Source organism: Mizuhopecten yessoensis, unplaced genomic scaffold (genome assembly GCF_002113885.1).
Source record: "Mizuhopecten yessoensis strain PY_sf001 unplaced genomic scaffold, ASM211388v2 scaffold10969, whole genome shotgun sequence".
NCBI lineage: Eukaryota > Metazoa > Mollusca > Bivalvia > Pectinida > Pectinidae > Mizuhopecten > Mizuhopecten yessoensis.
Window position 1 is genome coordinate 163,669 of NW_018408812.1, and position 27,255 is coordinate 190,923.

General features: G+C 34.4%; 1 protein-coding gene across 1 annotated transcript in view; it reads left to right on the plus strand.

The window, feature by feature from the left end:
* Positions 1-23,740, plus strand: part of LOC110464159 — a 33,821-nt gene extending 10,081 nt beyond the window's left edge. Inside the window, exons 12-21 of the mRNA XM_021519232.1 lie at positions 511-750; positions 6,219-6,401; positions 9,402-9,620; positions 10,249-10,398; positions 11,814-11,990; positions 12,678-12,761; positions 14,100-14,294; positions 16,508-16,610; positions 17,331-17,497; positions 23,573-23,740. Of these exons, the coding sequence (XP_021374907.1) occupies positions 511-750; positions 6,219-6,401; positions 9,402-9,620; positions 10,249-10,398; positions 11,814-11,990; positions 12,678-12,761; positions 14,100-14,294; positions 16,508-16,610; positions 17,331-17,497; positions 23,573-23,740 (1,686 nt within the window). The remainder of the gene's footprint in view (positions 1-510; positions 751-6,218; positions 6,402-9,401; positions 9,621-10,248; positions 10,399-11,813; positions 11,991-12,677; positions 12,762-14,099; positions 14,295-16,507; positions 16,611-17,330; positions 17,498-23,572) is intronic.
* Positions 23,741-27,255: the final 3,515 nt, after the last annotated feature.

A 27,255-nucleotide genomic window follows, 5' to 3' on the forward strand; every position in this document is an offset into this window, starting at 1 on the left:
CATTATGACATTGATTTCATTAGAAAGAGACTAAATTTACTAGAGGTAAAAACCATTGTATGAGAGAGGAGAAATGTGTTGTCATTGACGATGTCATAAGGGTTCAGAACAATATTGATGTCGTTATTAGGAGATTGTGAAAATAATTTCGTTATACAGACACGTTGTCACTGACTGAGAGGAAGAAAGAATACCTGTTTCGTTACAAAGATTTCGTTATGGTACTGTTGTCGTTATAAGTATTGGTAATGTCGTTATAGAAAGATTATGATTTTGATATCGTTATTTAAATACGTTGTTACAGAGAGGAGGGTAGCATATCTATGCTGTTATAAAGAGGTTGTTATGGTGTTGTTGTCGTTATAACTAATGCTACAAAGAAATGCTGATTAATAGAAAAAAAATATATTGATGTCGATGTATATACATATTGTTACAGACTGGAAGTGAGCTCAGCTGTTATAAAGAGATCGATGTGGTACAGTTCTTTAATTGTAACTTACATTACAGGGAGGATTTTCTACACACGAGGAGATGTGTGAGGCGTTTATTATGTACTACCCACGTACGCCCCTGGACATCTGCCAGAGTGTACCCCTCTACAACACAATAGCTGACAATGCACAAAAAGTCTTCCCTGTTATCAAGACATGGAACTGGACAGATCCGGCGGTTAGGGCTAACTTCCGGTCAGCGCTGGACCACTCTGTACATTACCACTACGCAATGGGAAGCACTGATGCCGTTAATGTAAGATTTGTTCGAAGGCAATAAGAAACTATCATTGTCACATTTACTTTACACAAATGAAAATATTTACTCACCAATATTCATACTGAAATAGACCATGGCTAGTTTCACAGCTATTGGCATTTTTTCTATCTTATCCAACAAAGAAACAGCCCATAGTTAAGAAAGTCAGACTATTTCATTTTCAAAATATTTTTCATATTGTTCATCAAGAAAAGTTAGCTTATGCAGAGACCATGTTAAATCTGCTAAAATGGAAACATGTGCTCAGTAGGCATTTGGTATATTAGCCTGCTAGATAACTTGATCACGTGATCTGTTTTACAGGCACATACTACGACAACGGAGCCCCCAACAAAACACCCGTATGTAAAACCTCCGGATACTAGATGTCAGCATTAGTTAGAGCCTCTTCTCAACCTGGTCAACTTTCTTGACTGGAAATGACGACCATGAAGTGCTACGCTTTTCGGCGGATTTGATAATTAATGGTCGATAATATATTATTTGTATCTTGGTATGTCTCTGATAAACTTTCACCATACTTACATGTGATCTTGTTTGTGATGCAGACCTTGGTAATTTTAATTGACGAAAATACATTCATTAATCATATGCTTAAGTATTTTCAAGTTCCATTTTGTTACAAATAAAGATAACTAAAGGCATCAAACATGTTTTTGTTATTTTTTACCTGATTAAGACTATAATATACATTGTATATATATATATACATTTAACTGCGTGAATATACGCATACTGCAATGTTCTTCCACTCGAAATATTTGTCAAATCTCAACGCAATACTTTCTGTTGAAAATGTTATTGCGCGATCAACCGCATTTAATATATTTCTCGATTTCTAGCCCACCTAGTTCGACACTGGTCACATGTAATAAATACCCGAAATCAGTGACATGTGTCACTCAAATCAGGATAATGTACCAGTTTTGTACCTATTCAGTAACTACATATATGTCATGTAAACCAATTTCGTTCTTGAACACGTATGTAACACATTATGCTTTTATACCGTCTGTCCCTTTTGCGAATAAGACTTTTCAGTTCCTTTGTAACCCATAGGCAACCGTCTTTCTTTCTAGTAGTCTTGTGTGATATGTTACGCTCTATGCTGCTTTCACGTGTTCTGTTTGGAAGTGTTGGTACATGTCTTCAGCTGAACTGCCATTCTTGCTCATGTCATCAACAATAACTTTAATATCCTTCAGGTCTGATGTTATGTTGTCCCACCTCGCCTTTTTGTAGAGTGGAATCTTTCTAGGCTTTTGAAAATTTCTTGATGGTATGAGATCCAACTCGCTGTACACGATGTCATGGTCAGATATCCATGGTATGATCTCCACAATTTGGCGGACGCAGGTAGGATAGCTTGTGACAGTGAGTTCCAGAGTGTTCAGTCCTCGAGTTGGTTCCTCAACTATCTGCCTTAAGCCATTTTCATCTAAGATATCCAGGAACTTGTGGTGTATACTTGGATGTTGAGTATTGGGTTTTAAGATGTTTTCCTTCCAGTTCCAACCAGGTAGATTAAAGGCACCTGCCCATATTACTAGAGCATTGTTAATCCTTGTCGTTCTTACTAAACTTACCCCTAGTTGGTGTATACTGTCCTCATTTGATGTTTTTGGAATGTAATAGCACGATAGGTATAAAGTCTTATGTTCCTCAAGTTCGAGTTTGCAACAAACAATTCCACAATCGGTATGTAATTCTGGGACTGGTGTTAAAATGTATGTGTCCTTTACTGTTATGAGCAACCCTCCTCCATGCAGGTTTCTGTCATTTCTATAAATGTCATATCCTGGTGGTAGTTTTTATGGACTGGAAATTTACGTTCAATAAATATCCTTAGGTGTTGTTTAGCTTTCTATGATTATGTTTCTCTCTAATTGGAGTAGATGAATATGTTGGTAGGACAAATTCTGGCATTGTTGGACTATATGTTGGTATATGCTAGTATCTGTACATGTGTGAATTTTACATTAAATGAGACTAAAACACACTCTCTTAAGTATCTTGGGTTATTATAATTCTTTTGCCATATGCTGGTGAGATGAGTTTACAGGTACAGTTTATTTTATTGACACTTGAAATATGACGAATACTGTGAAAATAAACATGTACATAAACGCCACCATTTTGGATTTGCCGTCACAGCGACTAAGCAGCAAGAAATGTCAATTATTCACATGTTCTTAAGCTATGGATGACCAGATTGATTTCGAATCGGTCTATGGTGTCTTGCTTCACCGCCTTACCAATATAACTGTCCGTGATTTCATGTTTGATCGCTTAAAATATGATAAAAGTGTTAGATTTAACAGGAGCTAGGAAGGAAGCATCATCACTCTAGCGCATGCGCACAACCTCCTTGGTCAATCATTTACCCCTTTAAATAAATTAAATTTAAGTATACCAATCTTTATTAAAAAGAAAATTGACAACAACATAAGCAGCATTTTCTGCTCAAACGATCGCAGTAAAAGCTTTTATCTGTTTAACCGGTGTTAAGAAAATCAAAAAAATGACTTCGAGTTACCTCCCTTTATTCATAAAATGTCGCAACTTTTGATAATAATGAATTTATCTAAATGATATGTGTTTGTTGTTTCTTAAAATGATATCAATTTAATATACAAAAGCTGTGTATCTGTCATACAATTTTGTCCATGGTTTCTTTCGTCTGAGTCAATCATAGTCGCCCAGATATTTACAAAACAATTCTTCTTAAGCTGCACGTGAAGTGAACAATTTCTTCCAAATCAAGTCACATTAACGTAAAATGTATGTCAAATTCAGAATGCATACCAAGCGTTCAATATAGCGACCATTGCTACATCAGTGTTGTATTGAAACATTGAACTCTTTTTGTATGGTATTTAGGATCTATTTGAATGACACAGCTTTGCAAGCAAACAACATAAAGCTGTGTCATTCAAATAGATCATAAATACCATACAAAAACAGTTCGATACTTATATTTACGTTTTCTCTGCCTCTTATGTTCTTTTTTAACTTATAATTTATATTTAAAATTAAAAATGCCCTCCTTATCGACAGTCCACACAAGTTTGTTTATTAGTTTAAACTGCGTATCGTCGCGTGCTACCACTCGGTGGCCACCATTAATCAGTTGATATAACTGACTGCCTGCAGTACCAGACTGTTTATTGGACGAACTGTCTAAATGTTAATCTGATAGCTCACTTTATTGACTCGGCACACTGTGAAATAGTTGTTTTCAGGAACCTGTCATTCGCCAAGTAACATACATTTTGAGAGCTTGCAAAATAAACGTTAAATAACCGTGTTTTTTGTTCAAACCAAACATGGCCATATATCATATATACCAAATTGATTAATCTCACTTATCTTACTATAATGTTACACGTCTATGACAGGTTTTTTTTAAATTCATTTTGCAAGGAATTTACAGTCGCGGATTCAGAAACCCTGCCCTCATGTTTACATTTTGGGTTTAGAACCTCAGAAAGCCAAAAGTTACAACCTCAGAGAGAATTAACCCTACCCCTGTACCTATAAATACTAATATACAACATTTGATACAGCACCCTATTTAGATAACATAAGCCACACTAAAGCGCTTTACAGTACATGGATTTACAATTAATACAATTAGCATAAACATTAATCAATACAATTTTGAGGGAATTCGCAGGAGCTGTCTTATCAGGCGCTAATTACTAGTCCTGTGCCACCTGGCTAATATCTCCCTATGTTTGTATGCCTGTGTGTGTGCTGGAGATGTAATGTGTGTTCTGTTTGTAGTGGGACCGTGCTTCCAAAGGCATCATTTATAGTGCCACTTCACCTGAATGCTAAAGCACATATACCACAACATCCACCCCAGACCAATTTCTACTTCACCTGGGTTGTTGGAGTTGTGTTGGCAGAAGAAAGACACTTTCTCTGAATATCCATGCGTTCGACGACTTCGGGGATCGAACACGGGCCGCCTGCCAGGAAGGCTGGAGTGTTAGCAACTCGACAAATCCGCCCATAAATAACAGACACTATCAGTAATTAACCTTTAAATATTCCTACAGACACCCACCTTCTATTTGCCTTTATCACGATGTGCTTCCTGCGAATAGATTAAATATTTCCGATGGGAAATATTGACTACATGTCAATGCGGTAATTCACATTTAACAAATGCCGGTAATAAAATATTCAAAAAGTACGAAAAACATTCATGTGATTCTTACTACTGTAAACACCAATGCACGGCGTTTCGTTCTATACTTACACAACATGTTATGTTATGTCTTTATCAATGGATACATCTGTCAATACATTTCCATCTCTTTCCATAAACTTTGTCATGTAATCCCTTTACGTGTCATGGCCTACTCGCGGAAAGTGATACAATATTGAGACTGCGACTCACATTTTACATGAAAATCACAATGGCTTATTGAAACAGGGACATGGTTAAGTATTGTTAGCAAGGTTTAACTTGCCAATCTAATGATGATCTATTTGAAAGTTTTATTTAGTGTTTTTCGTTATTTTATTTTCTAGTAAGAGTTATTCACCTTGGTATGTGTGAGTTGGCTTCCCCCAGGAACTCCGGCTTTCCTCCACCAACAAAACCTGGCACGTCCTTAAATTAAATGACCATACCTGTTAATAGGACGTAAAACACAAACAAACAAACAAACCCTTAACGTGTAAATATAAAAAAAAAAAAATGCCATGTGACGTGACCGTATGTCTTGTGATTGAGTTATCTCCTAAACACCAGCGTTGCTGGCATTCAACACATGAGATCATACCGCGTGATATCTAAGTTACCCGTGATCACTACGAGGAGAGTTTAGTCGTGTCACTGGGGTCGGAATGAGGGACGAATAATAAATCTATTAATAGAAATAATGTGTTTTTGTCAAAGTAGGTATTGAAAAGTGATTTCTTGTTAAATTGATGGTAATTGATCTAATGTTCATACAAAAACACTATTAGGTAACGGGACATTTTCTTGAGAGTTGTAACACTTTGTGAAATTATTAAGGAAAAGAAATACATTTAATAATATCATAACCACTACTGGAATTGATAAGCTTAATGCTTCATAATAGAGAGGCAGAACAATCTTGTTTTGTGGCAGAACCAAGGTGATAAGTGAAAAAGGAAATTATGTATTTCTTGTGTATACATGTACAATTTCTTTCCTGTAGTAAAGAAGATGGTCATTTCAAAAGCCCTCTGGTTGACTGGTCATCTATGTTTTGTCTTTAGTTATCAATCCAGTCACAGCATAACCTTGACTGTTATCTAGAACATATTTCCTATGCCTGCTCTAAATGTTTGCCCAATCTTATCCGTGAAAATATCACCTCATATTTTTAAGTATTCCCTCTTTCGCAATACGGACTGATAACAACGTTGATTTCGAATTGTTTCTCATGTGATTGATAACATTTAAACCTGGCGTTTGTTACATAAGGCATCAGTTAGGGCAGAGGACGAGAAGAAACATGGCCATTCTAAAACTAACCGTATTGATAGGATTGCTAGCCGCATGTTTGGCGCTTGCGACGGATTCGGTTGACCATATTTCTCAGCTGATTAAAGACGGGCAAGTCAGAAGCGCAAACCCTGTTCAGGTGGGTGGAGTGTCTCGTTATACATTTGCTCATTAATTGTTACATGTTAAATCGTTTTCATCAAAGTATTTTAAAAGTTATTTCCTTATGTTATACCTTTTATATTTATTCATAATTAAACCGATTTCAGCTGGTATTCATATTATATATGAAAGACGAATGGAAACTGACAATTATCATAAAGTACATTGTGTATTTCGTGTTAAAGTCATTTTTCACTTGGTATTCAAATTTAATATGTGCGTCAACTGAAACCTGTTCCAAATTTAAACTAACATTATTTATTTTACTATCATGATTTCGAAAAAAAAAATATTTGGTAAGATCCGCATTAAGTTAAAATAGGATTATTTATCGTGTTTGCTTGTTTAATGAATAGAACAGCCATTTTCAAAAGGAGGTCAATGGTAACAAACCTTACCACTATGACGTCATTATACTAATGACGTAAACACGCGAGCTTGAATAATTATATTCAATCTAATTTAATACATTGTTATTGATAATTAGACTAGAAAACGACAATAACGTCAGTTTATAGTTATCCTTCCTTTAAAAACAAAGATAAAACAATGATTTTACGGTATGTGGTATATTGTATTGTTTAACGATGTCACTGTATACCAAAATCGAGAAAGAAGGGTTACATTGCTTAATACCAATCAGTTGTAGTAACATATCAAGACAATCAAAATACCTTTTAATTAAAACGGTAACAGGCATTGCCATTCTTCATTAAATAATTGCTCTACTGTGAAGGAATCTTTTTAGATGGTCATTACCACTAGTGGTCTATACATGTACGATAAAACCGTTCTGGCCTATTTGCTCTGATTATTGTTTGGTTAATAGGCGTATTTGGGCACAATATAGATATTATTAAAGCCAATATATTTTTGTCATAGACGGCCAAAGTGTTAGACAATTCATCAATTATGGAAATTTAAGAAAAGCTTAAGAAAGTTTCAAAAAATAATATGTTGTTTCGTCAAAGAGAAGCCATTTGTGACTTTTGTCCACACTTACATGTAACCCCCAAATATCCCGAAATGTTCTCCAGGCTGACCTTAATTTTATGTGATGGCATAACCCTAGGTATGTAATGCAAAAACAGACTTATCGATGATAGGTGATAGCCAACAGAAGGTCCAAATCGCCACTCTTCCTTTTACAGACGAAATCACGTAATAATAATAATAATAATTCGAGGTTCTTATATACCGCTTTATCACAACCTAGTTCGTAGGTCGTCTCAAAGCAGTTCACAATTTATTATCCGTGGTTATATGGCCTTTGCAACCAGCCAATATGTTTATCACCTCCCTGGGAGCATACAGCCGATGCTGTCATTTCGACGCTCACAGCTAGCATTCTATGATTCTAGCACTACCCAACCCCGTACTCATTTACAGCTGAGTAGACTGGAACAAGCGGAGCAAAGTATCTTGCTCAAATATACAGCCGGTGCTGCCATTACGACGCTCACAGCTAGCATTCTATGATTCTAGCACTACCCAACCATGTACTCATTTACAGCTGAGTAGACTTGAAAAAGCGGAGCAAAGTATCTTGCTCAGGGATACAACATAGTGCCGTGCCGTGCCGTGCCGTGACTCGAACCCGCAACCCCTCGGTCACGAGCCCGGCGTCCTACTACTAGACTACCGTGCCTCCTACATGTGTGTATCGTTAGATAACGTTAACCTTTCAGTACTTTCTATTTTGTGACTTCTATAAATATTCCTTTATCAAACATTTCCATCGTTTACGGGTTTTTACGTGATGACGGTAATTAAGTTTTAGAAAGTACTAGACATCTTAAGAACTATAGCAATTTTAAAACTCAGTTGTCTCATAAATCATTTCAAAATAATTTATCTGTAAACAAAATAATTAATCTGTAAACAAAATGACCGAAGTTTTATTTGATAACAAAGAAACAAAACACTTGAACCAAACGACCAATAATTTATGTTTATTGATCTGCGTCAAAATCGATGTTTTTATACCTGTTATAAATGTCACCTTCCCAAGATAACGCCGGGTACATTTCACTGTTGACTGAAATGTCGTCCAGGACAACACGAGTCAACTGTTATCAGGTGACTGGAACTTCGTGCAGCAACGCGGATTTTTTCGTTTCTATTTGAATTATACTCTCACCTGTAACCATGAACGGAGTGCATAAATTATGTTCTTCTTACCCTCCACTCAAACACACGAGCTCCATTTTCTGTATTTATTGTAACATGAATTTAGGGATGACGCATTCAAATTGTAAGCATTCAGCGAAAATAACTACAACAAAGTCAGCATATTTTTCAATTTTTTAATGTTCTCAAGGAAAAAGACCATAATCAATACTCGTTTTCCACCTTGACAATACTCAGAGGGTCGAGCGATGCTTTTTAAGTTTATACATATAAGTAGTGGAGAAGTTACAGAACTGATACAAAACGTCAGAAAAGCCTTCTAAAGGAAGAAGTAGTCACCGAAAATGTCAACTATTTGAAAAGTGATATTGAAAGACCCATTTCCATATTAAATACTGGAATCAACATGGACTTGTATTATGTAATTAATAACAAGTAGTTGTATAATTATAAGCTTAACGTATTATAATGTGAATATTAATATACCATACAATATTGACATAGCTTATTCATAATATCTAATGTATATAAGCCTAATATTCAACTATCTATGAGTCAAAAAAAATCATGCAATTATCACACACAGATTATTGTGAATATTGATTATTGGAAAACGATAGGCAAATGTTATAAGGGAGATAAATTAGGAGTTCATAGATTGTCATGAAGCGTGATGTGCAATTAGTTTATATCTTTTTATTCATTTCCTTTATTATGTTTGATTGTTGGCTGTGTAGTGAAATCAAATTAGTGATCTAGTTTATTAGGTAACGTATTAGAGCATGTGTATTTAATACGTTTAATGATGTATTGTTTATGTTTCATTCATGTAAATTAAATCTAACAGATACCGAGACCGACGCCTACCCGCCATTTTGAACACTATGTCAAGCTCGATACCACTGGTCAGTTCTGGCTGTTTTGGACCGCCAATTCCACCCACGTGACCTTTGAGACACACGTGAACACGCATGGTTACGTTGGATTTGGAATCTCCCCGAACGGAAAGATGTTCCCAGCTGACGTCATTGTGGGCGGAGTCAAGGACGGTCAAACCTACTTCAAGGTTTGTATTTAATTACTGTGCATGATGTGTGGAATGGGTGGAGCCAAGGATGGCTCGCCTTCGTCATTGATTATAATTAGTATTGGATATATTTGAGCGCAGAAAGGCCGATCTAAGCGTTTAAGTGTAATTAGGGATATAGACAATCATAGTTTATGGAGTAAACCATTGTTATAAATTGAAAAACAAAAGTTACAATTTTTCTTTTTTTCTTTTGAACTCTGGGGTATTTAAATGTGTCCAAGTTTTTAAACATAACGTAGACTGATTCAAAGCTGATACTGCAGTACAGCGAAACGTTATTTCTTCAAAATGTTTTTTTAAATCATTAATAAAAAAAAATGTAAAGGATATGCATTCATGTGATATAGTCGACATAATCAATGAACATCAAGTAGACTTCGAAATAATGAAGTAATGAAAAGGGTGAAAATATGAATAATTTTCTTCAATTTCTGATTGAAACACGATACCATTTCGATTTTAAAATAAAAAAGCAGAATTTGTTTCCGTATTAATGATTGCGGAAGTTTATTTTAATTAATAATCAACTTTTGCACTTTTGATTATTTAATTAACTTATTCTACCGTAGTCCTCGATGTTTTTCAGTAAATGTTTGTTTCACAGGACTATCATACTACTGAGCATGCCCCGCCAGTAGTTGACCAATCACAAGACTGGTTCCTCATCGCTGGCAAGGAAACTGCATCCGGAACAGTCCTAACCTTTGTGCGCAAACTCAACACATGTGATAGTGTTGGTGACGTGGTCATAACGGTATGTGTGCAAAAACACTAGAAGCCAATGTCTGTATGCGCAAATGCAGGGGGGACAGTTGATGGACGCGACTTATATTTCATCGCAAAAAACACCTGAAATATATACGAACAGTAAATATGAACAAGAAAAGCACATAATATAACATGTATGGAACATATGTAGAAGAAAAACTGCTACCGAATCGATAGAAGTCATCATCAATGACAGTGTGCCAGTGCATATGATTGAAACACCACAATCGAATCGCGAGAATGCATTTTTCCCGAAATGGATTACAAATTATACACTTCTTAACTAAAAACAGCCAATCGTTGTAAGATTGTAACATTACAGTAGTTTGTTAAGCACCTGGTCCTTCTCGTAGTATATCTACATATGTTTAAGAACGTTTCAGATATTGATTTTTATTCGTTTGACCTTATATAGGACTGATGAGTCTTAAATTCCGTCTTTGCGTATTGCAGAGTTATCTTCTCTTGGGAGCAGGGATTGATTGTTACGTCATTAGTTTGTGCGAGAAAATTACGTCGTTTTCTCAAAAATTGATTACGTTACTCTCACAAATAAGTGACGTAACAATCAATACCTGCTCCAAAGAGAAGATAAATCTGCAATACGCAAAGACGGAATAGACGAAAAGGCCATAAAGTAATATGTTTACTTGATATAATTGTCTCCATCGACATGCTAAATTCTTAAGTGTAATTTACTTTTACTTATAGTTTTACTTTCTACACAAACAATGAACGTTTTAAACGTGTCGCAACGGTTCAATATCGACTGGTCCCTTTGTCAAGAAACGAGTTCAAGACCGACTAGTCCTTTGTCAATCTATGACTGCGATATCAGAGCTCGATATCAGAGCTCGATAAAGGGACCAGTCGGTATTGAAACGTTGCGAAACGTTTAATACATACATTGTGTGTTTATAAAGTAAAAAATTGATAAAACTTATTTCCAAACTGATGAATCTTATTGGAGGGTTTCTTAAACGTGTGTTTCCTTGATAAATATAATACACATACAGTGAATATGATGCAGCTGTCTGGATAATTTGCAACCGAAGAATTTATTTTATCAACACACGGTGTTATATTACTTATATTACATGGGTTAGCCGTTCCTTGATATGTATATAGAAAAAATGGAAGACAAGTAGATTTCAGGCAGGTCCCTATCGCTTTCAACTCTTTATTTGTTTTAAGGGAATGTGTTGGTTTCAAAATGAACCTGTCCCCTGATGAACCTCTAAAGAGATGAAAGAGTTAAGGAACTGCTCAAAATCTTTGTTTTTCTTTTATTTATATCAATCATCACAAGGACTTTTGAATTTTTATGTATATCTATATTTTGCAATATCTTGTTTCGATTTGTTTCGTTTCTGTTACCACATGCATTATTATATTTTACAGGATGACACCACTAGAATTATCTTCTCCTACAATCCTGTCGACGTGACGAGTTATATCCCCTACCATGGCGCCACCAGGCGAGGAGCAAAGAGCGTCATGCTGTTGTCTTCTTCTTTGAAACCGGAGGACTTCAATTTTCCCAACGATACAGTTACCTACGACTTAGTTCATGACAATGTAGGATTTTAGTGCGCATGTCATGATAAATTACAACTTCTGGTGTTTCAAATTCTATTTGCGAATTCCTATATCAAAAGTTGCTTATTTTCTTATTTTCTTTCTACCTTATGAGCATTGTTTTTAATGTTGAAACAAAAGTCCACACCTGACAGCTTTAATTGATTCAGACCGGCAAATAGCCATTATTAAATTGAACAGTTATGGTAGACAACTGATATTCTACAAGGAGATGTCAAAATTAAGCGTCGGCAAATACCACCAATTATTTAAAAGAGACTTTATTTGTTTAAACCGATCTTTTGCATATTCATGAATGAGATGCTTTATATTTTGACCTTATACATATATCTGTATAGATCACATTGCAACCAATACGAGAGAAACAACTGTTTTAATTGTATCCGTTATACTATACCTTATGTCTTAGGTGAACACTAATATATGGAAAGTGCTTACTTTTGTAGACATGATGATGAGGGTTAGATGTAGTATAACGAAATACTTACCCTTAATGAGTTTTGAGTGTTAACTGTGACTTTCTGCTTGTTTTTATGTCTCCTCGGTCGTGTCCTGCTATCTAATAATTATGATACATGTTTGTTTCGAAACAGGCTTTCACTTTGGTGGAAATATATATGTTTGGCACACTTCGTGTAACCACTAATTCATGTTTTGTCACTGCAGTACCACGTTCCGGCCGACAAAACTATCTACGCGTGTCGAGCGATCAAGTTACCTCACCTCACCTCCAAACATCACATGATAAAGGTATGTCATGTATCAGATACAGTACAGTTGTTACACAAAAACTAGGAATTAATTATTGTTACAAAATAGTCTCCAACATTTGTAATAGAATACTGATACAAACATTGTCAACACTCAGAAAACACAGAGAACTAGCATACTGCTTGCGAACAGTGTTTTAGGAATATAACAGGTGTAATGTAACTAGTATCTACTGAAGACCTCTATTATTGTGCAGTCTAGATACTATCACTATGATATATATGTAATAACTTTGTAATGATGTAGATAACTGACTTACTAAGGCTAAGAGTACACATCTTATATAGATGTGTTGTATGTGTGAGGGTGTGTGTGAGGGTGTTTGTGACGTGTAGACATGTGGGTATGCAAGTATGTATAAGCTTGGGTAGATGTTTACATATTTAATTAGTATACGTTACCCGAAGTAGTTATTCTACTCTTTTGAATGTCTGTGTAATACTACTAGCAATGCTTACACTTTAAGATCTATTTATCTATATATATATATATATATATATATTATTTTCTATAATATCTATTAATTACCTTATTCACTCTGACTTGTATATTCTATTTATTCTATGTGGTAGCTATTGGAGAGGACCTATATAGGCTTGCCTTTTGTCCAATAAATTTGTTTTCTAAACAGTAAATTTTGTTGAAATGAAACAGGTGTAATGTAAAAGGTTTCATATATCTATCGAAAACCATTTTTAAAAGAAAATAGGAAATTCATTTAAGAAAATGCATTGTTAATCATATATAAGGATATTCGTATAATGTAAAAATGTTGAACATAATTATATTGACAATACTTTTTCAAATTGAATTTCAAACTTGTTGGCTCCTAACATCACCGGTTCAAGTCCTAGAAGGTCGAAACATCTGTATGATGCAATGTAATTCATTTTTGATATTTTGTTTCTATTACCTTTGCTGTAACTTTGATGGCCACAGTTACCTCTGATTAGTAATGGCAAAGTTCATAATATACACACTTAACCCATTATTTAAGTTAAAATTAACCACAACTTTTCTTAATTTTCAATTTATGAATTACGGAGTTTAATTCACCTTCCTCTCTGCTTCAACAATAGTAAAGACATTATGGATTCCCAACTTTGTGGCCCCATATCATCATAGAAGAGTCTCCGAAGGACGAGATAGCCGTAGGATGCTGTGTGATTCATTTTGACATACTGTATCTATTACTAAATATAGTAGCAATTACCTAAGACTGTGTGTGTTATGTTCATCCTTTAATCGACTAGCTAACAATATATTCAACAAACTCACGCCAGTATATCGTTGTCCTAACCTTTTGTAAATCTTCAGTACGAGCCAGTCATCACACCCGGAAATGAATTAAACGTGCATCACGTGGTCGTCTTCAGATGTGACAAGCGCGCTGCTGAACTTGCCAAGTACGACGGCACCGCCTTCCGCTGTGAATATTATGATCAAACTGTACCGGAACCCCTTCGTGGTTGTCTGTTCAAGGCCATCATCGCTTGGGCCGTCGGAGGGGAGGTAAGTACGATCAAGGATCTTTAAACAAATGATACGATGGATGCACTTAATCCCAGGGAAGTGTGCATCACAAGGAGAGAGCGACATTGGTTTGGTGATATATGACTTTGAAAAAAACTTCCTTGTTTTGTTAACTTTATGTGGGAAGTGCTAAATTATCTAAATACGTTTCTCCTCATGGAATGACGTTTTGCCAATACGGTTTGGCTACGACACATGAACTTGATCATTTTTTCCGAATTGTCGGCAGTTAGCGAGCAATAAGCGTGTGTCTGATAAGTCGGTTAGGAAATAATGAGTTGTTTATAAGTTGTCTTGTACGGGTTGGCTATGACATTTAAAGCTGGTCCGTATTTTCCTGTACATGTCGGCTACACAAATTGTAAAAAGTGTTTCTATGCACATAAGAAGTTGTATAACCTTTCCCAGCCAAACGGCTAAGACACAAAACGTATTCTGTATTTTCCTGTACAGGTTGGTTAACGTGGATGACACCGTCTGATTGGTCAATATCTAACCTCAGATTATGATCAAATCACTACTGGTCGATACTACAATCAATAAGCATTAACAAAATATGGTCATGCAAAATTTCAAACTAAATTTAAATTTGTAAAGAGTTTCATTAGCATAAATGAAATTAAAATTTACAGGTTTTAATACTAATCTAATTTCTAGATGTTTAACTTTTTCAGCTGTTCCCAGCACTTTTCTTAAACATTTAGATGAATAAAACTTATTAAGTAATCAGGTCTACGTTCTCTTGAAATGCACCACAAAGCAACCATTAGTCTGGCTGACCTCCCCTGGTATGGCATCCCATTATTATTGGAAAATATTAATATATTCACTTATTTTAAAGGCAGTCATATCTGCCGCTTAATTAAGGACAATGTCAATTTATAGTTTTAAGTGTTTTCTTCATATGACGTCACTCCAGCGTTATTGTTAATTTCCTGCCATTACTTATCAAAGCGCTTTAGAGTGGCTTATGTTAGCTAGATAGGGCGCTATATCAAATGTTGCATATTATTATTATTATTATCAAGGCGGTTTTCAAATGTAGTTATAGATGAGGCTTGAACCAAGCACCGAGGTAGGGAATTCTAGTTACCAGTAATCCGTTAAGTAAATAAATGTGTTTTTCTCCAGTCTGCTTCTTAATTTCCTACCTGAGTGAATTTTCTCGAGTGACTTTATTTTGTTGTATCGACTAGAGTCTCTGTTATGCTGTCGTATCACACTTGTCGTAAGAACTGGAACACTTATGTCCCCCTAAAACGTCTATAGACTAATGATTTAAGTTTGAACGAGGTAATCTTTTCCAAATTTTTCATTCTTGGTTGTAATTTAGTAGGTCTCTTGTGAATGCGTTTTAGCAGATCGATATTCTGCTGTTTGTATAGGTGCCATACACTCGCCCCATACACTAGCTAGGTGAAGTTAAAATTCAGTTTTATAGTAGTCAAAATTATATATTATCCAAATTTGTATTTCATTTACTGATGGCTTCTACTGTAGTATTCAAATAATACCAATTATTTAAAAGATACTTTATTTTTTAAACCGATCTTTTGCATATTCATGAATGAGATGCTTTATGTTTTGACCTGATACATATATCTGTATAGATCACATTGCAACCAATACGAGAGAAACAAGTGTTTTGATTGTATCCGTTATACTATACCTTATGTCTTGGGTGAACACTAATGTATGGAAAGTGCTTGATTTTGTAGACATGATGACGAGGGTTTTGTGTAGTATAACGAAATACTGACCATTAATGTGTTTTGAGTGTTAACTGTGGCTTTCTGCTTGTTTTTATGTCTCCTTGGTCGTGTCCTGTTATCTAATAATTATGATACCTGTTTGTGTTGTAAATGTTATGTAATGCCTATTCGAAACAGGCTTTCTGCCTGTTTTGATGTCTCCTCTTTGATGGCTTCTACTGTAGTTGTATGATATTTCTAAAACTAATATTTTTGTCGACAATTGTTAGAATTGATCTGATGCAGCAGATGAGCAATATATCACAATTACATAATTACAGATACCATCATGTGAAATATGTATTGTTTGCATTTTCGTCGCGATGAAATAATTTTTCTATTTGAGTAGAGGTATGGCTTGTGAAAATCCAGTTTCAAGCTCACAGGGCTAATCTGCTTCGTTAAATCTTGAATGCGACTGTCTTTTTTTTCTATTGGAAGGCGTTTTACTACCCTCCATCTGCCGGGTTCTCGCTCGGGACGGATGCTGATCCCGACTTTCTCGTCATGCAGACGCATTACGACAATCCCTTGGGCAGATCAGGTAAGTAGATGATGATGATGATGATGATGATGATGATGATGATGATGATGATGTTGATGATGATGATGATGATGATGATGATGATGATGATAAATGTTTTAAGGTGGACAATGACAGTTTCATATGAAAAGCGTTCTAGAATTCTTGATTGATTTTCCGTTTGAAAAAAATGAATAATTATGTATAGTTAACTGTTTTGTAAAAAAGACTGATGAAACTCTCTTTAAATTCGCTGATACTCCCCTCAGTTTCACTAATGCTTCACTAGTGACGGTTGAACGAGCATCATTTTGGATATATTTATATTGTAAAATTTGAATATAATATGTAGAACCTTCCTCAAATTTGTGCGACAAGATGAATTTTTCGTGTACTACAATATACATTTAGACCAAGGCTTTCCATAATAACAAAGTTCATTCGTAAGACACATTCGTTATAACACTTATACATTTCAGAGTCTAATAAAATAATGATAATAAAATATTTATAATTATGAAATACATTTCTAGATTTTACATGTAAACATGACAACAACTTGGAAATAACAGTGTTACAATTTGAATTACGTCCTGTTGCAAACCAATACTATTTACTCATACCAAATTGTATGTATACTTGACAAAATACAGGTAAGTCATAATTTTGTTATGTATATACTTATGTCATTGGAGCTCAAAGAACCCTCCTATAACACGTGTGTTTGAATCCGTTCCATAGATATCGTTGACAGTTCCGGTTTCCGCATCACCATCACACCCACACTCCGACCACACGATGCCGCGCTCCTAATGATAGGAATGAGTGTGGTTCCGATGCATATGATTCCCCCTCTGGAACTAGACTTCGTTTCCCAAGGATATTGTCCTCCGGAACTTCTCAGGAATGTACGTAACTAAAATTCACTAAGCTTAATTGAAAATTTGTTTTGTATTTCATTAAATTTCTGGATTCAAAGGAAGTCTTTTAAAGTTAAATATTCAAAAACCACATTATCCTAAAAAAAAATGCCAGTTATTGCAATGCGATTTTTTGTCATTTTATCATAGTTATACATTACGTGTTTTGTACATGAAACACAAAATATTTTAATTTCAAGGAATTATAATGAAAGGTGTTAAAATTGATCTTTGTATCTTTCATAACAAAGCTTATCACTTGAAAAATTCCTTATTGAGTAATCCGATGATGAGAGTCTTCTTCTCCGACTGAATTATATATACACCCGAGGTTCGGCGTTGAATGCCAAGATCTAAAGCGTAATTTACAGAACAATGTCTAATGTTTTGTATTCCCGAAAACTCGTGAAAATTGATCAAAGGTCGAAGGGAAAACGCCTCAATATCCTATAACTATAATAGTTGCTGCCTGTGCAATATGGGGAATGGTCAGAAGGATGAAAATTATATCGTCACTATATCGGAAACATAATAGTTATATATTCACCTTATCATTATTGTGGCGTCAATTTCACTGATACAGTGTTATGTTTGATATAACAATCTCCTATCGTTGCGAGAAGTATTTTCTGACACTTAAGCTACAGATCGAATGTCCTCACAAGAGAAATAAAATTGACAAAATTCATTGTTTCCTTCAAGTGATCCAATTACCACTTCCAAAAACTGTAACTAAGTATTAAAAACAGGTTTTTTTCTGGCATTACTATAAAACCATGATAAATCATTTCTAAAAATAAACTATACCCTGTGGGAATTTTAAGAAAAAGAAATATGATCACAAGGGTGTATTAAGTGAAAAAGTGCGAGGTTAGACCGGGGTTCGAACCCTGGACTTTAGATTGTAATATAGACTATTGATGTAACCGATTGGGTCAACGGCAGTGTACTAGCCCGAATGTATTACAGTTATTTCCAAACGGAGGTTAAATTGAGGTTACTGTTTGTAGGAAAAACTACAGTGTAGTGGGACAAAGATAATTAAATATCATTAATGTTTGACTCTTTAATTAAATTTTCTGATATTTCGTTGCACTTCTACTATGAGATTTATATATCATTATCATAAAAATAAAACAGGTGATTCTTAGGTATCCTATGTGAATCTAACTATCGATACATAAACCGAACATTAACATGAAAGATATGAAACGCGGTAAGATTTAATGTTAATTTGTCTTGAATGTACATTAGTACGTTTAGACTATTTGTTAAAAAAAAGAAAACCCGAAATTCTTCACATTTCAAAATGTTATTACATGTGTTTTTCTACTCTAAAAACATTTTATTTCCTTCTTCGCAGTTTTTTAACAAATAGTATAGTATGTTGTTTATCTTTGTCTCCTATACCTTTATTATACCTGTAATTTTAAAACCGACTCAGTTACGTTGTGTAGGGTTTTATTTAATTTGGACTCCTCCTAACTGGAAGAGGTCTGTGTATTGCTGTCTGCCATTGTTATTACCCGACGATCGACACTTCTGTTTTCTGATTGGTCAACATATCATTTGTCACGGAATGTCTCCTATCTTTACTTTAATTGAAGTTGTCGGCTTGTATTGTTGACGTCTTGCACAGGTGTCCGGGGTTGCAAGTCAACATCTTATTCTGTAAAACTCTGAGCATGGTATCGGCCAATCGCTGCAAAGAAAAAGTTAACATCATTTATTTTTTTTTAATTTTATTTTTTTATTTTCAAAGGTTTTCAGAACATGTACATTATACAGAACATCACATCAACACATATCCACACATTCACACATATCTACTATTGAAATTATCAGCAACCTCAACCTCCTCATCATCCTCATCATCTGATGCTGATTTTATACAATCACCAAGACATATTCAATTTTCACACACTTTCACACATAGAATAGACAAAACAAATGGACAAAGAGCACTGAGAGAGAGAGAGAGAGAGAGAGAGAGAGAGATCAGACTGCCAAATCTGAGAAGATACTAAATAAAATAAATAACTGCTGTGAGTATTTGTCAATATTTTGTTTTTTTTAAGTAGAATAACAACTAATAACTTAATATAAATAGTCATAATATTCAGGGTTAGTTGAGGTCAAGCTCTACTAATTTTAACCATTTTTCCCATTCAGAAGTAAATCTTCTAAGGCCTTGTTCCCCTTTACCACGAGCAATATATTTCTGAACCTTATAGTAATCTTTAATCGAATTGACTAAAGCCGTCACATTAAGTGACTTATGAAAACATCTGGTTTTGTATATATATTGTTTAATGAACAGAGTAATTTCATTATCAATTCTGGTATAAATTCCAGTTTGGTTGATAAAACCAAAGATCATTGATTCTTTATTTAGTGAGAAAGGAATAGTGAGAGCACTTAAAAGACTTTCAAAATTGCTCAGAAATTTTTGTACTTCCCTGCATTCCCATAAAACGTGGGTAATTGTCTCCCTTTCTATGATACAAAAAACACAGTGTGGGTTATTTACAAGTCCAATTTTGCATAAATAAGAATTGGTTGTTAAAATATAATGATTAATTCTAAATTGCAACCATTGCAATTTTGTATTTTTTGTAACCCTGAAAGGAATAGCATATATTTTCCCCCAAGTTTCCTGATTATAGTCGAATATAGTTCCCCATTTTGTTTGAGCAGTTATTGATGCATTATTTCTGATAAGTATATTATAGAAGTCTTGAGAACCTTTTTTCTTCTTTAAAATTATTACAAGATGTAACGGTATAATTGGGTATATCACATTTTTGTTTGGCAAATTAAGTTGTTTCAGATAATTCTTTATGCTTGTTATCAAGCCATGATATTCTAGATAATTAGTTATTGTACCATGTAGATCACAAAATTCCTTAAAAGACAAGAAAGAGTAGTCTGTGTTGTTTTTCAACAAATCATTAATTATCATAATCCCGTTTTTAAACCACTTACTATAAAAAACAACTTTATTACCAACAGAAATATTTTTGTTATACCATAAGGGTGTCTTAAGTAGGGCAAAATTCTCATTTTTAAACAGCTCCTCTTTTGCTCTTAATTTATACCATGCCCTAAACACATCTTTCCAAAACACATTTTTGCAATTTCCTTGAACTTTATTAAGGTACTCGTTTCCTGAGTTAGCCAAGATATGAGGATTTACACAAGATTTTAAAATGCTTACCCATTTACCTTCTGATCTAAAAAACCTTCTTATCCAACTTATTTTCAGAGCTTCAATAAAAGACATTAAATTAACCATTTTTAGCCCACCTTCTTGATAATTTTGGATTATTATGTCCCGTTTAATCTTATCAGTTTTGCTATTCCATAAAAAATTGAAAAGAACAGAATTGAGCTGTTTTATAAATTTTTCAGATGGATTAGGTAAGGAAATGAACAGATGATTCATCTGAGAAATTAATAAAGATTTAATGACATTAATTCTACCAATAGGTGTGAGCAACCTTCTACTCCAGCTCTTAATAAGAGCTTTAAGTTTAACTAATTTTTTATCAAAGTTCATTTTAGGTATTTTGCAAAGATCTACATGGAAATCTATCCCAAGAAGAGTAAATTTATTAACTCCCCATCTAAGATTCATATTTGGAAGGAGAACATCATTGCTGTATTTTTTACTGCCTATCCAGACAACTTCAGTTTTACCTACATTTACTTTAAGACCAGATATTTTTGCATAAATATTTAGTTCATCAACCGCCCCTTTCAGTGATTTTTCAGAACCATCTAATACCAGAGAAGTGTCATCTGCATACTGAGAGTTTAAGATGGGACAGTTATTAACCTTTATACCAGTTATACTCTTATTGTTTCTAAGGCGGATTGCTAAAACTTCTGCACATAGTATAAAAATATATGGAGCGATGGGATCTCCTTGACGACATCCACGATTTATTTTGAAAAAAGCTGATAAATTACCCCCCTGGTTTATAGCAGAGCTTGAATTACAGTGTAAAATTTTGACCCAATTTCTGATATCGTTTCCAAATCCAAAATATCTAAGTACTTCGTCTATGAATTTCCAAGAGACAGAATCGAAAGCCTTTTCAAAATCAACCATTAATAACATTCCAGGGATATCATTTTCCTCTGTATATTGCATAATGTCATAAACCAGGCGAGTATTTTCTCCTACATAGCGTCCCGATATAAATCCTGATTGATCAGAGTTTATAATTTTTTGTAAAACTAATTTGAATCTACTTGTTATTGATCCAGAAGCAATTTTGTATACAATGTTTAATAGAGAAATAGGTCTCCAATTCTTTATAAAATACTTTGATTTATTAGCCTTAGGTATACAAGTAATTATTCCCTGACGTTGTGTAATAGATAGCTGACCATTTGAAAAACCATAATTTAATGCCCTAACCACAAAATTACCTAACTGATTCCAAAAACATTTATAAAATTCTGATGTGAATCCATCTGAGCCTGGGCTCTTATTACTTTTCATATTCTTTAGTGTTATAGATGCTTCTTTAAGTGTAATAATACCTTCCAAACTGACCGCTTCTTCAACATTTAATCTTGGAACATCAAAATCTTCTAAAAATTCATCCAAATCTATGTCATCGACTTCATTATCAATAGAATACAATTGTTCATAAAAAAATTTCACCTCATTTAATATATCTACTTGTTTAGTTAGAAATTCCCCATTTTCCTGTTGTAACTTTGGAATGATTTTTGATGTAAAATGTCTATTTTCTAAATTAAAAAAATAATTGGTAGGTTTTTCACCCTCATCAATCCATAAGGCTTTTGCACGTATTATACTCCCTTTTATCCTATGTACTCTAATCTTTTCCAATTCCTTTTTTTTCTCAAGTAACTTGTCTAAGTCTACATTATTCTCATTTTCCAGTTCCTGTATTTGATCTATTAAGGTCTTTTCCCTTGCCCAACACTGTTTCTTTTTATAGGAAGAATATGAAATTGACTTACCTCTAATTTCCATTAATAGTGTTTCTAAAAATAACTGATCATTTATAACAAACTGTAAATCTGAATCAGGTATATCATCTATATTTTCAGGATTATATATAGGAAGGCAATACTGTAATTTAACTGTTTTAATAGTATCATTAATTATATTAAGATATTCCAGGTCATATAATAAGGAACTATTTAACTTCCATAGACCTTTACCTTTTTTAAATTCGTTAAATTTTAACATAATTTTGGGGAAAGAATGGTCTGATCTGTAACCTGGATCTATACTTGTCTCACATACACTTTGTAATAAGTTCCCAGAAACCAAAAAGAAATCTAACCTAGCCTGCTTGATAGGTTTACTCCTGCGCCATGTATATCTGGAAATGTCAGCATGCTGTTCTCTAAAAACATCCACTAAATCAAAGTTATTTATTATTTCTAATATCCTTTCACGAGCCTTTGGATTATTAACATTTTTGTAGCTTTTATCACAATCTAAATCAGGATTAAGAACTAAATTAAAATCCCCACAAATAACACAGCTATCATTTTTAAACTCATAGAGAGTTTCTTCTATTTTATCATAAAAAGTTGGGTTGTCAGAGTTTGGACCATACAATGTAATTAAAGTTATTTTCTTACCTTCAATTTCTAGATCCAATGCCAAAAAATTCCCTGTCAAGTCTTTTTTTTCCTTTATCACCTTGACTTCAAAATTGTTATTGATAAGTATTGCTACCCCCCTTGCATTAGATTTAAAAGAATTAAAATAGCAGTTATAGCCCCATTCACTCAGTAATATTTCTTCCTGTTCATCGGTAAAGTGAGTATCTTGCAGACAGTAGATATTGTATTGCCTATCTCTTAAATAAGTAAAAACATCCTTGCGCTTAACCTTGTCACCAAGGCCCTGGCAATTGGCAGATAATATCTTAATTCCCTCCACAACTGTTTAAGAAATTACAATGCATACAAAAATGTATGGAGTTACATCATTATAAAACTTGTGATAATATATCTCATACAATACAAGTGATAAATATAACGCTTTATTCCTCATTTTCATTACAGGCCTTACCACAAGAGGGCATTAACGCATTTGCGGTTCTACAGCACTCCCATCTACTGGGCAAAGAAATGATGACACGTATTTACCGGAATGGAAGCGAAATCGAACCACTGGCTGTAGACAGACATTATGATTTTGATTATCAAGACATGCGCTACCTGTCGANTTAAAATGTTAGGAATCACTCTAGTATAATCAATGATTCCGCCCCTGAAAACCTACAACGTCACATTTTCCCTAAATTAGAGCTCACACTTATCGCCAATACTAAGCTTGTTAAACGTGAGAAGTTTCCCTTGACTTATTTTGGGAGAAGGGATATAGTAAATGATTCAATAGTCTATATATGTTTATAATGAGTATATAACATGTGGGATCCCATTTGGTCTTCTCCCTCTAACTTTTCATGAATTAGACGTCACACTGTTATCACAATAATGTGTTACCGTGGAATGACTTGGTGTATTTGGTATATTTTGTAAGTTTATTACACTGTTGTGTGGACCCATTGAAGTAGTCATTTAATGGTCACCTGATCAGTTGATCTGTGAATACTCTCATCATGTGACCATAGTAGTTGAGGAAACGCCAAATACGAACCTCTCGAACGAACAACTTAATATAATAAACCTATTGTTATAACAACTGTAATACAGGAATTATCGTTATAGATTCTACTTTGTAAAATACTCTGATGGGTAAAACATTGCATAAAAGGTATTTATTTAGTTTTATTTATCAAGGGGTGAAAACATTACTCCATAGTATAAAACCTCAGATTTTCTTTTGATTTTTTTTTCAGGATGACAAAATCGAGGTGAAATGTGTTTACGATTCAAGCAACAAACAAACTATTACAAAGGTAAGTAACAATGCAGTCTTTGTTATGTTTTAGTCCCCAAAGTTTGATGGTCAGAGTTATCTCTCTTACGTAGTGGCACGGTTCATAATACACACATTTAACAGATAAGTTCATTTGCAATTTACCAGTCCTCCTGTAAATGTTTAAATTCATAAATTAAGGGTTTGTTACGCACCTGCTCTCTGATTCTATAGTAGCTTAGACAATTTGGATATCCTACTTTTTGTACCCTAGCATAATCGATGAGTCCTCATACAATTATGTAAGACGAACCAGCTGTATGTTGTTGCAGTTTTATCCATTTACTGTATCTATCTTTAACTCATTGGCCCCTGAAGACACATTTGAACTCTTCCAGTTCAAAGGGTTCGAATAGTTCATTATGAAAATTCAGGGGTGTATGAGTGTTACGTTCATCGGTTAAGGAGGACGTTGTGATTGCTATGGAAGTGTGAGTCGGGTAGAGTCTAAGATATAGATTAGTTATATCAGGTATTTTCATAAGAGGTATTGTTTCATAATTACACTCAATAATGATATGCAACAAGGTTGGCGATATGCTATGAGTGTTTTGAAGTACATGTTAATTTAACTCTATTTACAAATTCTCTACATAAGTATCAAAGTGAGATTTGTTTCTCGAAGAAAGAAAACCGGAACATCAATAAAGAATAATCATGATTAAAATTTTGTAAAATATAAAATATGCATACACGTGAAAATAATATGTGCATGTACTTATTTATTGTGAGACCGTACACATATACGTGTGCGCTACTAGCGCTTGAGAATGTGTTCTTCTGCACAATGAATTTCTGCCTGATGTTGGATTATACAAATGTATTGGAAACGTGAGTTTGTATAAAAAAAAAAGTATCAGTGTAATTTGTTATATCCTTAAATGATTATAGCAAATATGTTTTTGCAAAGTTATCTTCGTGATAATGATAAAGACCGGTTTAAATTGTATGCACTGTACATGGTGTAAAGGTTGCCAAGCTAGAGGTAACTTCCCTTTAACTCAGCGATAGAACGCTCGACAAACGTTTTGGTCACGGGTTCGATCCATAGCGGATGCTCGTATTCTTTTCACTACCTCACTCCCATCACAAACTGGTACCGTTGCCCTTCCCCGTAACGTTCAGGGAAGTGGAGATCCTTGAAAAGGTGTAAAAGAAATAATGTCAGGGTTGCCTTCGTGGGCGAAGACTTGGAAGAAAGAGAGGTGGTAATATAACAGATGTGCATAGCTTGGCTCGAGGGAACTTCCCTTTAGCGCCCGACTAGAAAGTCTGGAATCGCAGGTTTCAAATCCAAGCTAACGCACGTGCAGTGTATTCTGTTCCCTACTTACTACAACATTCCTTTTGCATTCTTATATCAACCTCATTCTTATATATGGTTATCAAAAGACGTTTAAATGTAACATTAACGACTGGTAGGATACCAAAGACCTTATTAATAGAAAGATAATTTCTAAATGAAAAAGAATATGACTTTAAAAGAAATCGTTGATATAATTTGACATTATGAAGAGGTAATTTGGTACAAAAGTATACAGGTTATGATACTTCCTTCGCTTGAATTTCTAGTGATATTAATACATAAAAGGCGATTTTCACTGCTGACGATATGATAATGATGCAATTACACAAAAAAATGATGATATCTTTATAGAGTGGTTATGATAAGGATTTTGCTATCATTTGAAGCTGGTGTATTTATGTCACAACAAAGAAGGTCGTCGTTAACGGTGTAACTTATATTACAGGGAGGACTATCTACTCACGAGGAGATGTGTGAGGCATTCATTATGTATTACCCACGTACGCAACTTGACCTCTGTCAGAGCTTACCTCTCTACAACACTATAGATGCCGATGTTCGAAACGTCTATTCTATAATCAAGACATGGAACTGGACAGATCCGGCGGTTAGGGCTAACTTCCGGTCAGCGCTGGACCAATCTGTATATTACCACAACGCCATTGGAAGCACTGATGCCATCAGTGTAAGATTTGTTAGAAGACAATAAGAAATTTTAGCATTGTTATACTGACTTTAAACAAATAAATATTGTAGCTCAACTATTCAAGACCAATGCTAGTTGCATAGCAATGCACGAGTTGTGTCTATCCATTTCTGACGAAAATATTGCCCATTGTTAATAAAGTCAGAATATTTCAATAAACGCATATAGTTTTTCAATATAGTTTATAGGGCAAAATCATTCTTTGTATCTAAGGACGACAATTGATTATAAGAGAGGGCCTTTGATTGCTAAATGTCAATAACATATGTTTGAATGAAAAAAAAAACCGAGTAGTTGACAGTTTAACAGTGCTCATCTCACTCCTAAAATAGAAATGTGTGTATATTGTACGTATCGCTTATTACCTTTTAAATACTTTGGTCATATTATTTATATTACAGGCGCACATTGCGAAAACGGAGCCCCCGACAAACCACCCGTATGTAAAACCTCAGGATACCAGATGTCCCTCTGATTAACCTAGGTTTTCAGGACCGGAAGTGACGACCATGACGTGGCACGCATTTCGTCGCATTTGATTAGAAAGTGATCAATAGAAAATAGTTTAAATGTATTTGGACCTTTATGGGTTTAACCATCATCATGCTTGAGTATGATTTTGTCGACGATTCAGCTCATTGTTTTGATGTTATTTTGCTATAAATAAAGATAATTGAGCACAGGAAATATTGAATTGGTATGTTTTTATCTGTTGATTATACCTATCGTAGGTATTCACGCACAAATAAATGTGGGTTGTTGATTCACAGTTTAAAAACAATTATGTACTT